The sequence below is a fragment of the Nanorana parkeri genome, unplaced genomic scaffold (assembly GCF_000935625.1).
Source record: "Nanorana parkeri isolate BGI_ZX_2015 unplaced genomic scaffold, ASM93562v1 scaffold90, whole genome shotgun sequence".
NCBI lineage: Eukaryota > Metazoa > Chordata > Amphibia > Anura > Dicroglossidae > Nanorana > Nanorana parkeri.
Window position 1 is genome coordinate 1,984,429 of NW_017306358.1, and position 17,432 is coordinate 2,001,860.

The 17,432-nt window shown below is 38.0% G+C and overlaps 1 protein-coding gene across 1 annotated transcript in view; it reads left to right on the forward strand.

The window, feature by feature from the left end:
- LRRK2 (leucine rich repeat kinase 2) overlaps positions 1–17,432 on the forward strand; it is a 149,608-nt gene that overhangs the window by 111,620 nt on the left and 20,556 nt on the right. The window contains exons 42-47 of the mRNA XM_018552518.1: positions 285–475; positions 752–912; positions 3,535–3,705; positions 11,008–11,108; positions 14,317–14,511; positions 15,891–16,084. Coding sequence (XP_018408020.1) covers positions 285–475; positions 752–912; positions 3,535–3,705; positions 11,008–11,108; positions 14,317–14,511; positions 15,891–16,084 — 1,013 coding nt within the window. The remainder of the gene's footprint in view (positions 1–284; positions 476–751; positions 913–3,534; positions 3,706–11,007; positions 11,109–14,316; positions 14,512–15,890; positions 16,085–17,432) is intronic.

Consider the following 17,432-nt stretch of genomic DNA (forward strand, 5'->3'; position numbering starts at 1 on the left):
CTCTTTCCTGTGCTGGGGCTCTGGTTTGGCATATATATTTGCCGTGGACATGGATTGTGGGGACAAGCTGACTGCAATGCCCTGTGAGGGCTGCGGCCTCTCCTCAGGGACCTCTCCCAAACAGTACATGATCTCCGATCTGTTCCCTGTGTCCTTCAATGAACGGAGAGAAAAGGATTTTACGGTGAGTACCAAAATCCTATTATTTTACAGGTGTTATCCAAATTGCCTATCACACGTAACGTAATAGTTCTGTTTCATATCCTTTTGTCAATGTTCTGCAGGAACTGACTGTACTTAGTCAACTCCATCATCCAAGCTTAGTGTGTTTGCTGGCGGCTGGTATTCGGCCTAGAATGTTGGTGATGGAATTGGCGCCTAAAGGTTCTCTTGACCGTCTGCTACAACAAGACAGTGGTTCATTGACCAGAACTCTTCAGCACAGGATAGCAGTCCATGTTGCTGATGGGCTGAGGTAAGTCATAATTGTGTGTAAATTGATTTATCATTTAAAGATGTATAACAAATGTCTTTTTTCTATGTAAAGTCTGATGACCACCATGATTAGCTAAAGCAAAGCAACTGTTGCTTTTAAATGCAAGCAAATCATGTTTATGTAGTTTACATATGTTAAAAGATTTGTTTATAGTACATCAATTGCATTTGAAGTATTTAGAATCCTGCAGAATAGGAATTGCTTCTTGACCGTACAGTGATATTGAATTATATTATTTTGTTCTATTCCAACAAGGTATCTTCATTCAGCAATGATCATATATCGGGATTTGAAGCCTCACAATGTTCTTCTGTTTACTTTGTATCCAAACTCTGCTGTTATTGCAAAGATTGCAGATTATGGAATTGCGCAGTACTGTTGCAGAATGGGAATTAAAACCTCAGAAGGCACTCCTGGTAATTGCGTGTTTATTGGGGGGGAAAAAAATCACTAACTAAAAGGGCAGAAAAATGTATTCATTAGGAAGGTAGCTTTTCTCCAGTGATAGGGTACTGAATTATTTCATTAATTATAGCACACACAGAAAAACCACTACCTGTTAATCTAGAATAACAGTCAGGACAAGCATGGATGTATAGATAGAAAATTGGGTGAAAGCAGACCTTTACACTCGAAAATCAAATTCTACCATAGTATCCCTCTATGTATGATGATTAATAATAACAGACATGTCAGGTGTAAAATGCTGTGATTGTGAAATACTTCCATTTGCAGAGCTTTCACTTACTGCTTTGGAAGTGCAAATTACTTCAGTTTGCCAACACAATGCACACTGGGATTGCCTTGTCATCACCAGAGCATTGCTTGGAAATCTCATCTGTAATCTCACGAGTTCTCAGGGAAAGGCATTTTTCTCCCCTGAGATGATAAGCATGGTCACATGTCCTAGTCACATATGCCAGAAATCCAGGAAGTAATATGAGAGCTAGTAATCTGCCCTTAGTAAACATTGCCACTGTCAGAAGAATGGGGAAAAAAAGATAAATGAGGCATGCAAAGAATACAAAGCCGGCAATTTTCTAGAAGTATGGATTTTCGTGTGTAACACCTTTTTGAAGATCCCTTTTATGCATCAGTCTTTTTATGCACCAGCACGTTAATTAAAGAATTGGAGGGCGATTACCAACCCTTTAAAAAAATCTATGTTATTAGTTTATAGTTTACACTTTATAAGTGTGGATAAAGATTTTGATTTTTTTGGTTTCTGAACACCTCGCGGTTTAAATATTTTGAGGTCTGTATATCCACTGGATCGCATCACCACAATTAATTTGTATATAGTTGCGGTACACACTGTGTGTAATGTTTATGGACATTATTGTTTTCACTGCTATTATTGGTTTATAAATGGTACCTTAATTTTAATAGTACCTCATTTTCACTCTTTATGTCTCATAAAAAGTTTTTGTGTGTATTCACAGTCCGGGAATAAAGACATTTGTGTCACAGAGAGGAATTTACATTTATCACAGCACCTGATATTGTCTCATTTATTTAGTTTAACCAGTTGACATCCGCGGTGTTAAACCCCCTTCCCATCCAGGCCATTTTTCAGTATTCAGCGCTGCGGTACTTTAACTGACATTTATTCCGTCATGCAGCGCTGTACTGAAATGAATTTTATACCCTTTTTTATGTTTGTCATTTTTAAAGATATTGGTAAAGGTCTGCTTTAACACTGTCTCCTCTATGTTCACTGTATAGGGATACAGGCAGCTGCCATTAGCCTACTGCAGGGGCGCCCACAATTTTTCGTTCGGAGATCTACTTTTCAAATGGCAAGCTTAATGAGATCTACCAACGGAAAAACACCTGCATTCGGGGGGGGGAGGGGGAGCTTGGCAGTGCCATTGACTACAAAAGGGCAGCCACGCCCTTCACCCGCAGTGCGATTGCCCGCACCCAGAACGCAGGCACATAAGTGCCTGCGTTCCGGTCCAGTGTGATCTGCAAACATGCTGCAAGCACTATTTTTGCAGATTGCATTGGACCGGAATGCAGGCAGGCAATCGCACTGTGGGTGGGGGGCATGGCTGCGGTGCCATTGACTTCAATACAACCCCACGCCCCCTTCTGCCCCTTAACGCATGCAGAAATTTTAATTATTTTAATGTAATTTTTTTTATTTTACTGTTGGGGGGGGGTTTCAGGGAAATATTAGGGGTCTAAACAGTCCCCCTGATATTTCCTTTTTAAAATAGAAAAAGAAATTGAGGACACAAAGTCCTCAATCTCTTTTTCTGTTGCCTCTGTTCTAAATGAATGGAAAGCACAGGGGCTTCCCATTCATTCTGAAACTATTTACTATCATCCAGTTTCTGAATGGGGAGGAGCCTCTGCACGGAGTGCTACTCCCCATTGAGAAACATATGAATGAACAGGAAGTGATGTAAATCTCATCCTGTTCATTCATAACTGGGGACACATAGTACTATGTGTCCCCAGTTATTTACAAACACTGGAGTGATCAGCTGATCGCTCCAGTGTTTGTCCTGCACAGAGGCTTGGTACATATCACTGATGTGTACCGATCCTCTGCCGCTTGACCACGCACACAGGGGGGCTCAGATTCTCCTGTGGATCTCCTGGGCAGAGGCAGCGGGGGATCCGATGAGAAGTGAGTGAAGCACTTCAGCCACGGGGGACGGAGCCGCTGTCACAGCAGCATGTGCGGTGAGGAGAGCGAGAGCCGCCGGCTGTCAGATCCAGGCCGATCATCTCGCTCTCCTCACCGCTTTGCGTGCTGCTGTGATAGCGGCTCCGCCATCGCCTGCAGCGCTTCGTTCACTTCTCGGATTCCCGCTGCACACAGATGGGGGAGAGCATCGGGGATCCAGAGAAGCCCCACGGCAGGAGGACAGGACATCGCGATCTACCAGGGATCACTTTGCGATCGTCTGGTAGATCACGATCGACCTAATGGTCACCCCTGGCCTACTGCTAGGTGAAGAAGTGAAGGTAATTATCAAGATGATTCAGAATACATAATGTATATTACTATTATGTTTTTATTTCAGGATTCCGTGCCCCTGAAGTTGCCAGAGGAAATGTTATTTACAACCAGCAGGCTGATGTATATTCTTTTGGACTGTTGCTTTATGACATTTTGACTGCTGGCGCTAGGATGGTTGAAGGACTTAAGTTTCCAAATGAATTTGATGAGCTTGCAATCAATGGAAAATTGCCTGGTAAGAGTACTTATTTTATTAAAAAATGAGTATAAAACCTGCCATTAGCCTGAGCACTACAGTGTTTATTGGCTCTATACATGGATCATACTGCTCCATTCCACAGTGCCCAGTATAACTAAGAGAACCAAACCTACATGGAGAAGTAGAGCTCTTTACATGATTCAGAATCTATGGGCAATGTACAGAAACCTGGAATCCTAAGATACTGTATATAAAGTTTATTCCTATAGTAAAACAGGCATTTTGCCCTTTCTTTATTTGCGTTAGTATTGTGCAACAATTTGCTTAGGTGCAGATGTAGGGAAAAACCATGCTTTTTTGAGACTTGCAAACACATCACCCTACTCCTTACTCAATTCCTTTATGCATGGTATAGTGTCTCGTATTCACTTTTGCATTAAGTTTGTTATTGGACTAAATAAATGTTTATTGGCATCATTTGTCATCGCTCTAGGCCACATGGTCATGAGTTGAGTGTTGCACATTCAACTTTAGTTACCATGGATAAAGCCCCTCGAACCTACAGAATGTTATGACATTGATAAATAATGTACCATAAACTAGCCTCTGTATAGATAGATCCTTAGGTGTAAATTTAAAAAAAAGCCAGTAGTAAAATCTACATTTCACATCTACAAATGCTAGACATCTACTGTGTGTCCACCAGATGCCTTTGCAAACAGTTATTTCTTTGTAAAAGTGATAGTGACATTATCACTGTGCTGTACATAGCCTGTGCAGAGCGAGAGAGAGGGGTCCAGCAAGTCCTCCCACTACAGACTGCCTATAGAAAATTAGGATGGGGAGGATACAAGACCAATCTCTGCACAAGGAGACAGAGTAGCAGGGATTGGTCTTTGTTAACAAAATCTCTAGTACAAAGGCCAATATTCATACTGGATTACTACACAGAAAAAAATACACAAAGCATACCAAGTTAGAATACACATGCCTCTTGCATTTAGACAGTATTTGCTTATCCCAAAGTGCTTGTTTTTGTCTAGGGATGAAAAAAAAAGAGATGTATGTATGTATGTATATGTGTGTGTGTGTGTGTGTGTGTATATATATACACTGAGTGGCCAGATTATTATGACCACCCCATCAGTACTTCGTTGGGCCACCTTTTGCCTTCAATACTGCGGCGATTCTTCTTGGCATTGACTCCACGAGATGTTGAAAGGTGATGCGAGGAATCTGACACCATGCCTGATGAATAGCACTGTCCAGTTCTGTGAGATTTGATGGTTGTGGAACCAGCTGCCTGATGGCTCTTTCAACTTTGTCCCACAAATGCTCAATTGGATTGAGATCTGGTGATTGTGAGGGCCACCTAAGCAAGGTAAATTCGCCCTTATGTTCTTGAAACACGCCTTCATGCCAGGAAAACATGCCCCAAACCATAACACTGCCCCCACCAGCTTGAAAGGTTGTACTCATGCATGTGGGGTGCATGCTTTCATGCTGTTCCCACCAAGTTCTCACTCTGCCATCTGCATGATGCAACTGGAAACGTGATTCATCGGACCACATGACTTTTTTCCAATGCTTGACTGTCCAATTCGTGTGTTCCTTTGCAGAAAAAAAATCACTTCTACTGTTGTGGTAAACAACCTGCTTCCCTATTTATAATGGTCTGCCCCTCAGGAAACTTCATCGTGAAATTATAGCTAATTTACCTACAAACGTCAGGTGGTCATAATAATCTGGCCACTCAGTGTATATACACATACACCTAAACTTCAGAGCCAGCTGGCTGTTAGACTGGTCCATGCACCCTCGCTCTTCCTCTGGTCCTGTTAGTCTTTACTTCCAAAACATTGTATGGGATGTGGAGATGCTGAGGGCTATTCCATTGCTGGAGCAGAGGAGGAGACAGGCACTGTAAGGGTTACAATTATTTTTTGCCCAGAGTTCTGTTAGGGTTCAGATTTGAGAGTTCCCCGGGATTCGATCGTGCAGCCAACTTCAGACAAGTACTAGTGGAATTAAGAGTCACACCAAGTTGTGTATTCACTCTATATTCCAAGGTTTATTGTAAAACAAGGGATACATATACAAGTCTTAGAAATGGATGGAGGAGCATAAACCAATAGAAATCATGTATATAAATTAATAAATACTACCATGGGTCATAGAACGGTCACACAGGTGGCTACTACTAATGAGATAAGATGATACAGTTTTAATGATACAAGAATGCATCTGTGAACAAATGAAAGCGGTTCAAGGCCAGTTTATTCAGAACCTTCTAAAAAGCACACTTTTACTTGTTCAAAATATTAACTATATACAAACTAAGAATAAGATTATTCCCTTCACGTTCTTCTTTAATGTTGAAGATAAAATATAAATAATAAAAGTGCTGAAACTCTCCTGATTTATATATTCATAATAATTACAACAGCACCATAGATGGCACAACCACCTAACACCACATCCCAGATTTTTATACAGAAGGCATACCGTTTGACTACATAGTAGCTGTTATGTAGGGATTTTTAAAGAGTAACTAGTAACATAGTAGGTGAGTTTGAATAAAGACCAAGGTCCATCCAGAGGACCACATGACTTTTTTCCAATGCTTGACTGTCCAATTCGTGTGTTCCTTTGCAGAAAAAAAATCACTTCTACTGTTGTGGTAAACAACCTGCTTCCCTATTTATAATGGTCTGCCCCTCAGGAAACTTCATCGTGAAATTATAGCTAATTTACCTACAAACGTCAGGTGGTCATAATAATCTGGCCACTCAGTGTATATACACATACACCTAAACTTCAGAGCCAGCTGGCTGTTAGACTGGTCCATGCACCCTCGCTCTTCCTCTGGTCCTGTTAGTCTTTACTTCCAAAACATTGTATGGGATGTGGAGATGCTGAGGGCTATTCCATTGCTGGAGCAGAGGAGGAGACAGGCACTGTAAGGGTTACAATTATTTTTTGCCCAGAGTTCTGTTAGGGTTCAGATTTGAGAGTTCCCCGGGATTCGATCGTGCAGCCAACTTCAGACAAGTACTAGTGGAATTAAGAGTCACACCAAGTTGTGTATTCACTCTATATTCCAAGGTTTATTGTAAAACAAGGGATACATATACAAGTCTTAGAAATGGATGGAGGAGCATAAACCAATAGAAATCATGTATATAAATTAATAAATACTACCATGGGTCATAGAACGGTCACACAGGTGGCTACTACTAATGAGATAAGATGATACAGTTTTAATGATACAAGAATGCATCTGTGAACAAATGAAAGCGGTTCAAGGCCAGTTTATTCAGAACCTTCTAAAAAGCACACTTTTACTTGTTCAAAATATTAACTATATACAAACTAAGAATAAGATTATTCCCTTCACGTTCTTCTTTAATGTTGAAGATAAAATATAAATAATAAAAGTGCTGAAACTCTCCTGATTTATATATTCATAATAATTACAACAGCACCATAGATGGCACAACCACCTAACACCACATCCCAGATTTTTATACAGAAGGCATACCGTTTGACTACATAGTAGCTGTTATGTAGGGATTTTTAAAGAGTAACTAGTAACATAGTAGGTGAGTTTGAATAAAGACCAAGGTCCATCCAGTTCAACTTGTGTGTGTGTGTGTGTGTATTTATGTGTATTTAACACTTCCCATATCCTTGTATATTTAGTGACTGAAGAAACATATCTAGAAGTTTCTTGAACTAATGTACGCTATCGGCGAATTTCACTGCCAGTGGAAGGGAATTGTTCCACATTATTACTACTCGCACAGTAAAAAAAAAACACCTTGCGCATTCTGAGATTGAACCCCCGTTCTTCGAACCTCTTGTTGTGTCCACATGTTCTCAGTACTGTTCTCGGTTAAAACAACTTGTTTCGAATATTGTGGTCCCCATTGATGATTTTGAAGATTGCAATAAGTTCCCCTCTTAATTGTCTTCTTTCTAAGGAGAATAAATTCAATTGTTGGAGGCAGTCTAAATAGCTCAGTCCTTCTATCCCTTTAATTAATGGTGTGGCCCTTTTTGAACTCTCAAGCTCGAGGACATCCTTCCTGAGAGTTGGCGACCAAAATTGCACCCAAAAATGCGACCAAAAAGTATTATTCTCTTATCCCTTGCTACAATCTCTTATAAAGTGGAAGTTTTATTCTCTTATCCTTTGCTACGCTTTAGCAAAGTCCAGATACACCACATTCCTGTTTAAATTAGTACTGACCTCCTCATAAAAAGTTAATAGTTTGGTCTGACAAGAACAGTCCTTCATGAAGCCATCTTGGTTTCTACTTATGATACCAGTTTTATTCGCAAATTCCTGCATGTAGTCCTTTATCATGCCTTCGACTATTTTTCACACTATTGATGTTAAGCTGACTGGCCGGTAGTTACCTGTTAACTCTGTTTGCCCTTTTTGTATATTGTTACCACATATGCTCGCTGCCAGTCTATCGATACCGTATAAATTATTACAGTGTCCATAAAGATTATGTACAGGGGTCTGCATATGACCTGGCTAAGTTCGTTGAGTACTCTTGGATGTAACCCGTCAGGTCCTGGAGATTTATTTACATTTAATCTTTCTAGCCTCTGTACTGCTCTCCGAAACCAACTGAGATACGTTAAAACTTTTATTATTGTTTCTGCAGCGGATGCAGGGGAATACAGAAGGCCCAGGGAAAGATCTGGTATCTGTGTAGCCAAGCCAAGCGATGAGGATCAGCAAACACACTGGTCAGAGCTGGGACTGTAGGCCTTTACAGCCCCAGCTCTGACCAGTGTGTTTGCTATGCGGATACCAGATCTTTCTCTGAGCCTTCTGGATTCTCCTATTGTCCCTGGGTCAGACGGTCTTTGATGCCTGGCGATAGATGGAGGGTGCAGATAGAGGATGACCTGCCCCTGGATGGATATATGTATCGCTAAATACAGTAAAGTCTGTTGAAGCAAATCTTATTTTGCGAAAATGCGTCACTACCACTACTGTTTGTCTTCGGCTGTGATACAGTACTATCTATGTTTATAGAACTAAACGTGTAATATATACAGTGGCCTTCATAACTCTTTGAAGATACAAGGATGATCTGACATATACTAAATTGGGTTATTTTTCTACATGCTGATTTTATGACTGATATTATTTTAGATTGTTGTTAATAAAAATGTACACATTTTAACAGATCTTTGTACATGGTACTTGTTACACTTTAAAAATCACTACGTAACTGCTACTATATAATCAAAATTGTATGCCTTCTGTCCTGATTTATAAAATGGGTAACATATCTTGTATTGCATTAAATGTATTTTAGGACTTGTGGCTTTCAGTGAATTATCATTTCTTCAATTAGTTTCCTCATTTTTAGAACAGGATGTTGACATTTTAGGATGTTCCTACATTGTGTAAATTTCAATTTCACAGGCTTGCACAGTAAATAGAGCATATCTGTCACAATGTTTTAATTTATATTTTTAATTACGCTGATGTTGGACTGTTTAGCAGTGAATGTTTGTTTATATGAATTTTTACTTGAATGGGAAACTACAGTGTATTTTCAGTAAGCTTATATTTAGAGTTATACATATAATTATTTTAAATGGGCCTAAACCTGGGGCACATATGAGTTTATTGTTGTAATGTTAACCTTGAAGTAGTAAAGCTTGATGTGACTCATGTTTTATATGCATACTGTACTATTTTCTAACTTTCTATTTCAACTCCAGGCCAAATCTTTTTTTTTTGTAGTTCAATGTAGAGGTGGGGTTAGGTTAAAACATCTGTCAGGTGTTTTTTTTCTCTTTGTTGACAGAAAAAAAGATATTTCCCCGAAACTTTCTTTCCCAAGGACACATCAGGAGGCAAGGTTAATTTTTCCCGGTGGGAGCACAGCTTTTAAAGACTGTCAGACGTTCTAATCCTCCACCTTATATAAAAGTCAGGTTTTGAATGGAGTAGTTTCACTTTTGAATGTGCATATTTTTAAAGTTGATATTAAGTTGATGTTCCATTGGAACTGCAGTTGCTTTAGATGCAAATCCCTGCCACATACATTGTTGTCAGGGAATTGAGTCTAGACTTGAAGCGTGATAGATAATATGTAATGAGAAAATATATGCTCCCTATGTACTTGTATAGCTAGCTGAAAGCTATTAATAAAAAAAAAAAAAAATGATTTGTGACACATATTGTTAAGGTTATTTACATTAACATTTTTACTGTTGCTGCCGTAACTATTACGCCATAACTGTTATGGCAGCAGCATGTAAACAAACTCCTGGCTGCTATAGCAGTTTGTGTACTTTTTTCACTGCAGGCAGCTGGCTTGCTTGTTGGGAAATTAAACGCACCCAATTGCATCTACTTTTTTATGAAGGTGCCCCTTCCCGTTTGCTGATTTTCCCCTGGGTAGTATGAACCCAGATTTGAGCACCTCCAGGTTCAGATCAGTCAATTCCCAGCTGCTTTGGCTGGGGAGGAAGCTGTTCATGCACAGTCTTGATTTACACTCTTGACTTCAACAGAGTGTACGGATGACATTATGGATCTAATAATTCCCTGATGTTCCCTTAAGGAGAACCTATACTTTTCTATCATATAGGGGACTTGTCAGTCCCCTTGTGATGGGAATACAAATAAGTAAAGAAAATGTAAAAAAATTGTATAAGGAATGAAAGATGTATAAAATAAATATCCTGTCCCTATGTACACACACATAAACAGAAATGTGCATGTTGGAGGCACGTGCTTACAAAAATGTCATACACATTTTGGTATCTGAAAATAATTCTCGGGCCAACATTCACTGTAAACGCTAAACTGATGACCTGTAAAGGCTTTTAAAACATTGCCTATGGACAATTTTGGGTGCTGTCGTTTTTCGCCATTGTACAGGTCTGCAGAAATTTGAGGCTTGACATATTTGGTATTGATTTTTTAATCAACACAACCCCTTTTTTTGAACCAAATAATTGTTTATTATATTGTGTATGTGTTCACTTACATTAATTTGAGTGTATTATGAAATTGTAAATTTGATAAACAGCACAAATATTGTGTAATATATATAACTTTGGTTCTACAGGATCTCTGCTTTCAGAAAAAATATAATGTTTTGAGGGTTGTAATTAATCTTCAGGCCCACAATGTGTATTTTAATGTGTGTAAAACATCAACAACAAAAAAAGGGGGGTGGCTCCGGAGGCAAGAGTTGTCTACTCTCACATGCTTATTTGTGTATGTATATATATATATGTGTGTGTTGTCCTTTTAAGAGTTTAAATATATAATTATGGATGACTGTTTTCTAGATCCAGTCAAAGAGTATAACTGTGCACCCTGGCCAGAAGTTGAAGTTTTGATTAAGAAATGCTTGAAAGAAAATCCTCAAGAACGTCCCACATCTGCTAAGGTATACTTTTTATGGTGCTTTTTTCTTCTTCTTTTTTTTTTTAAATAATTGGGGGAGGGCAGCTTTATTTCTTTAACTTTTTTCTACTCTTTTAAAATTATTATTACTTTTTTTATTGTGAGGGGCTTTGGGGATATATAAGGGGTCTAAACAGACACCTGATATTTCTCTTTTGAAATAAAAATAAAGAGATTTAGAACATAGAGTCCTCAATCTCTTTTTCTCCAACCCGAGCAGTCAAGGAACATGAAGTACAGAGGCTTCCTGTTCATTCATAAATCGAGGACATAGTAAACAGATACTATGTCCACAATCATGATTGAACAGGATGTGATGAAGGGAAGGAAGGTGTAGTTATCAATTCCCACTGATGCTTCAATATGGAAGTCAAATTGCTTCAATACATAGTGAATGTTGCTGGAGCTTATACTTGGAAACGTGACACTTTTTAGAAGTGACATGAAAATGAAATGACATACTAAACAACATAAATAAACTACTAGCTGGAAAAAATAGAACTATAGCCAACATAAGGAATTCTGGAAAAAAATTACTATATGTAGAAGGCCAAATAACCTTTGAGGATAGAAGTATGGGAACATATATGTTGTTGAAGGTGCAGGCTTCAGGACTGTTACTATCCTGGCTGCACCACTAAGTGCATATCTGACATGGAACAAGCATTTGCTCAGTTAAATCTGGAACCATCCCTGCAAGAGTCAGTAGTACAATAGGTGCTGAAGTCAGGCTTGAAATGACAATACCAGAGTCTGCTAGTTTTCAAATCCACGTCAGCCATGACTGTGCCTGATCTTTCTTTAAGATTTATGTTTATAGGATTTTAAATTTACAAAAGTTTAATTAAAATCCCCGACCCCCTAATCTCTGACATGGAGAAAAACAGCCTCTGATCATCGTACATAGCGACCATATTTATAACACAAACTTGTACAATTAATCTGAAATTTTAACATGGCTTATGAAATGTCGATAGAGCGAACATTTATAAATGTATAACCTTAAATAGATCTTGGCATAACTAATTGATCTTCCAAACCTGTATTGTATTTTATAATACTTTTATACTGATCCCTTTCTAGTTACACTGTGTAAATATCTGATTACTGGCCTTTTTTACTAACCAAAAAAAGAAAAATCAGCGATTTACACCTATTATGAGTTTAAATCTGGCCTTGTACACAAAAACATAATAAATACCCTATATATAATCAAATCATATGATGTTAATCTGGGAAAAAAAGATGGGAGCATGGGGTTTTAAGCAACGGCACCAACAAAGCTTTACATTTCTACAATGGCCCTACAATGTGAGTTTTTAAAATCTAAGATTATAATTTTTAAAAAAGTATCCATTCCTAAACTGTCAGAGATTAGGGGGAGCCATTATACAGGCTAATACAGTCTGTGAGCTTGAAATAAGGTGAGGAGCAAGGACTACCTTAAATTTGATATCTCCTGGACTATCCGCATAGCTTAACAAACAAGCATACAAGGGGTGCCAAGGTTATTTTGGCTAAAAATATTTGAGACTGCTCATTGATAACATTGGGCCGGTAGCAATGGAGATTGAAGCCACATTTTGAGCCCTCTTTCAAAGCCAAAGAATGTAAAGATGTAAACTCTGTGTATGATATATTACTGTGTTAAACAATGACGCACACTGTTGGATAATCGAGGCAAAAGTATCCGCTTCATATTTAATCCTTAAATTGTCATTTAAATGGTTGCTTTTTATTACAATTCCTGCATCCAATGTTCCAAAATATGTTTGCTTTGAGCTGGCAGTTGTTTGTTTTTGTCACTAAGTGTGCAGTCTGGGTGTCTGATACTTTGGCACAATTTAAATGTTTACTTTTCACTTTGTCATTGTCCAGAAGCTAACGTGGAACATCTTATAATTAAAGCTTACACAGTTAAAGTCTGTGGTAAAAGGTATATTGAGTGTGGTGTGCTAACATTCTTGCCCATGTTTAGTTTGTTTCAATATAATGTTTTAGCCTTTTAAAAGCTGTGAATAATCTTCAACAGACAAAGGGAGCTGCAGAGTGACAGTCTCAAAAGTTGGGATTGCTTGATGGAAGAATGAAAACAAAGAGATAATATTTTGCATTTACCTCCATTCGCATATAGTGTGCATTTTTTCCATCCTTACTCTGTATTTGAATGTAAATTCTTAAACAATGTTATGCTTTTGGTAGGTTTAAAACCAGTAGATTTTAGGCAGTGCAATGAAAATTCAAGGGTTTTGTACTATAATCCGCAAGTGTATAAATAAAACACAAGCTTGTAAGACCAAAGGCTGTTTTAATTGAGTTTAACCTCTTGCCGTCCGCCCGTAGTAAAAAAACGGACGGACGGCACATGGTTTCCATGAAAAATCTAAATGCTGGCTTTTTGCAATAAAATACTGTGAATGCTTATCTCTCCCCTGAGCAGTAAGTCCTAACTCCTTGGTCTTTCAGTGCTACAATCTGCAGCAGAACCTTTAACCTTCCTCATGGGAATGTTGAATGCTGGCATTGCTCATTAGTGAATCCATTCTCTGGCCCCCATGACCCTACAGGACTCAGCAGTGACATAGGGGCCAGCAGAGGGAAACCGTGGCTCGTGGTGGGGGAGGCAGGCATTCAACACTCCATAAATCTTAGCACTGGAAGACAGTAGTTCAGGCTTGCTGCCTGGGGAAGAAGTAAGTATTGTATCTTGTAGGGAGCTGGTGTTTGGATTTTTGGGTAATCAAGAAACACTTAATTTATTTGTGGGATTTACTAAAGCGTTCATAAATTCTTTACTACTTACACCCCAAGAATGTTTCTGACAGTTACAGGACCTACTTATGTTGGCTACAGTAAATTTCTGAAATCAGTACAGAATTCTAGCAGATTAAAATTTACCTATAAAACTTGGATAGCGATGAAAATTCCTAGCTACATGAAATCACCAAAGGTTTTTTTTTTAATCATTGATGCACAGTTAGGGATTCTTGATAACTTGATCTTGACTGGGTACTAGAGATATGATGAGACTACAGAGGAGTACTTGGTGCACTGTTTTTAACCCCTTCATGACTGAGCTAGTTTTCAGGTTCTGTTCATACCTGACATACTGAAATGACAGAATAATAATTTTGCTGTGTTCTCTTTCAAGATATTTAACAAAAAAGATCTTTTATTCTGTATTTGTACAGGTTTATGAGATTTTAAATTCTGCAGAACTTCTTTGTTTAATGAGAAACCTTGTGGTACCGAGCCCTCTTACAGCTGAATGCATTGCAGCAACAAGTTCCCGTGTCAAAAATCCCACTGTTTGGGTTGGAAGTGGCAGCACTGATAAGGGACATATTTCCTGCCTAAATTTAGTTAAAGGTGGACATACTTGTGAGGTAATTATTTTCTGATATCTCAATATAAAAATAAAGGTAATACTGTTTCTTGGACAGCTAGAAGGGTGTTGTACTTGCAGCACTTGCATGATCAGTTGGTGTAACACCACACCATTACATAATAAAACTTGAGTAGCCAGTCTTGCTAGATATTTGAAAATAATAGGGATGTCACAATAACACTTTTTGAAGACCAAGTACAATGGAAATGGATGGAAATCGTATTAGTCAATGTTAATGTTATACTTTCCAGATTTCTATGTATAATTATATATGTACTTGGGGGCAATCATGTTTACTTATTGTACATTATTGGGCTGATTTATCATGGACAGGCCGTACCGTGAAACCTGTGGTCTCTCATGGAGTTTTCCCTTCTTAAGGCAACAAAAAGAACATGTGATTGGAGTTCACATTACTTTTGATTGGTCACATGGTCTGGCTCTCCTGCTGCCATGTCGTTGTGCTTTATACATTTTTTTAAAGCAGTGGTATAGTCATGATAAGGCCACACCACTGTTTTTAAATGGAGCACAAAGTCTGTTTCCTGGTTTGTGGTGTTACACAATCTTCTCATAATGCAAGTCTATGAGGTGACCAACTTTCCATATTAAATACAGTAGCACAAATATGGAAGAGCAAGCATTTAAAATTAAGGTTGAATATTAATATAGGATTATATATGTTTTTGCATCCTGGATGCACGTTTGTGGAGTAATGTATAAAAGTAACATTTGGAGGTATTTATTTCATCCTACAGAGTTTGCAGTTATAGTGGATATTGCCCATGTGTTTGTATGGCTGTATTAGAAGTATGACTGACTACAAGGCTGGCTGTAGAAGCTGGGAAACACAACCTTGGCTTCTGATTTCATACCTGTTTAAAAGGATCATTAGTATATTTTTCTTTTTATGTTTAATCAAATTTATATGTTTAATTATTGTACAGCCAAACATCTTGGTTTGTTAAAGTGGACCTACAATCAAAAACATATTTTAGTTGAAGCTTCCCTATCCTACTGCTACTTACAAAACAGCAGCCAGACCCCAGAAATATTTACATATCTCCTGAAATAAGATCCCTCTGTGTCTGGCCAGCTGCTGTCTTCACTGGCTTTGAATGGGGAAGAAGGACAGTTTAGTTGCCTCTATTTCACAAAGAGCTGCATTGAACTCTTAAGTGCCATGTTCCAGGAACTAGATAAGTATTTATGAAGCCTAGCTGCTATTTTGTAAAGTACTTTAGATCCACGTATTGATAATAGCAAACCTTTTCTAATGCATATGTAATCCTTCTTAAAATTTATGACTAGCCATTTAAAAAAAAATAAAAATTTCTCATGTGTTTCTTATGCAACTTTCTTTTACATTGCTTTCAGGACTTTTCAGACAGTAGAATCCTGTGTCTTGCACTTGTTACTCTACCTCGTGAGAGGGAACAGTGGATTTTGGCAGGGACACAGTCTGGTGATCTAGTGGCTGTGCTGGCTGAAGATCTCAAAACAAAACACTGTATTCAGAAAATGCCCGATTCCATTACTTGCTTGTTATTTTCTGGTGTAGTGAAGCAGAGGTATGGTTTAAGTATCCTACAATAACAAAGTGAAAAACAATCATTGCCATAATAAATGTTGCAACTGCATTGGCAAGCTTGTTTTGTAAAAGTGCTCACACCATAATAAATACATAGGAAAAATAATGCACTAATATACTTTTATGTACTATGTACTACTTTATTATGTAGTATGTAATATTACTTTTTATGTAACTATTTGTGTGCATACTCTACTGAACAGTTGTTTTGTTTAAACCCAAATTAGGAGGTGTTCTCTTTTAACACACATTAAGCTCAATTCACAAAACTAGCACACAAAAAGGGACATTTTTTTACCAGCTAAGCCCAATTTATATTGTGTTAAAGCTTTGTGAAGAGAGCCTATTAGCTCAATCAAACCTCTAAGGCATAATATGCAAGTTTGTAAATATAATATTTCACCTATTTTCTTTCATTGCTGTTATTTGAGAGCTCTTCTAGGATTTAAATTAGTTTGCCAGTTCAAATTCCTGCCTTATGTGTTGGAAAAAACTCCATCTAAAAGTCTTCAAACACAATAAAATCATGATAGTATCCTCATCGTTTATCTAGCTGTTCTTGCTTAAAGCCTCCTGTTGGATGATTAAAGACTAAACTTGGCGGGATGGCATAAAAGTTATATTTCACAGAACAGTTTGAAACCATTAGCCTTTTCTTCCTCTCTTCTTAGCTGATCACTTTAAATGAAATCCTATCAGGCATTACTGTTATCAAGGAAGGTTTTCCTATAGAAACACGAATTTAGAACTACGCAGCTTGTTCTGCTTGAACATACATCAGCTGTGTATAATATAGCTTTATAACCATTAATTATTTTTAGCATGAACATGCACTTGTTTTTCTGAAGATAAATGTTCAGAGTTACGTATCATAACAATTCTGTTTCCGTTGCAGTAAATGTGTGCAAAATCTGTTGTTAAGGGATATCCTTTTCATATCCCATTCCAAGTCCTTTTTTTTTTTTTGTATTGATTGTGTAAAATATAAAAGCACGACCACAACAATTTTGTTTGGCCATACATACTCACTTGTGTTTAAACACAGGGATATAAAGAAGGATCTTCTTAACAGGATAGTTGCTAAATGCCACAAAATCCCTTTGTCTAAAATTACCACAAAATTGAATAAACACTTCTGTGATCTGAGCTCAAAGCTAGGGTTTTTGGTTGAACTGCCTTTCAAAAATGATTAATCCGGGGTAGCACGCACACCCTTAACATGGTGTAAGCACAAAACTGGAACCTCTAAGCCCTGGAAAAAAATAATGTGACCCAATCCGTCATCATTCTTACAATGTTCTACTATATGAGTTTATTGTCTGGAGTAA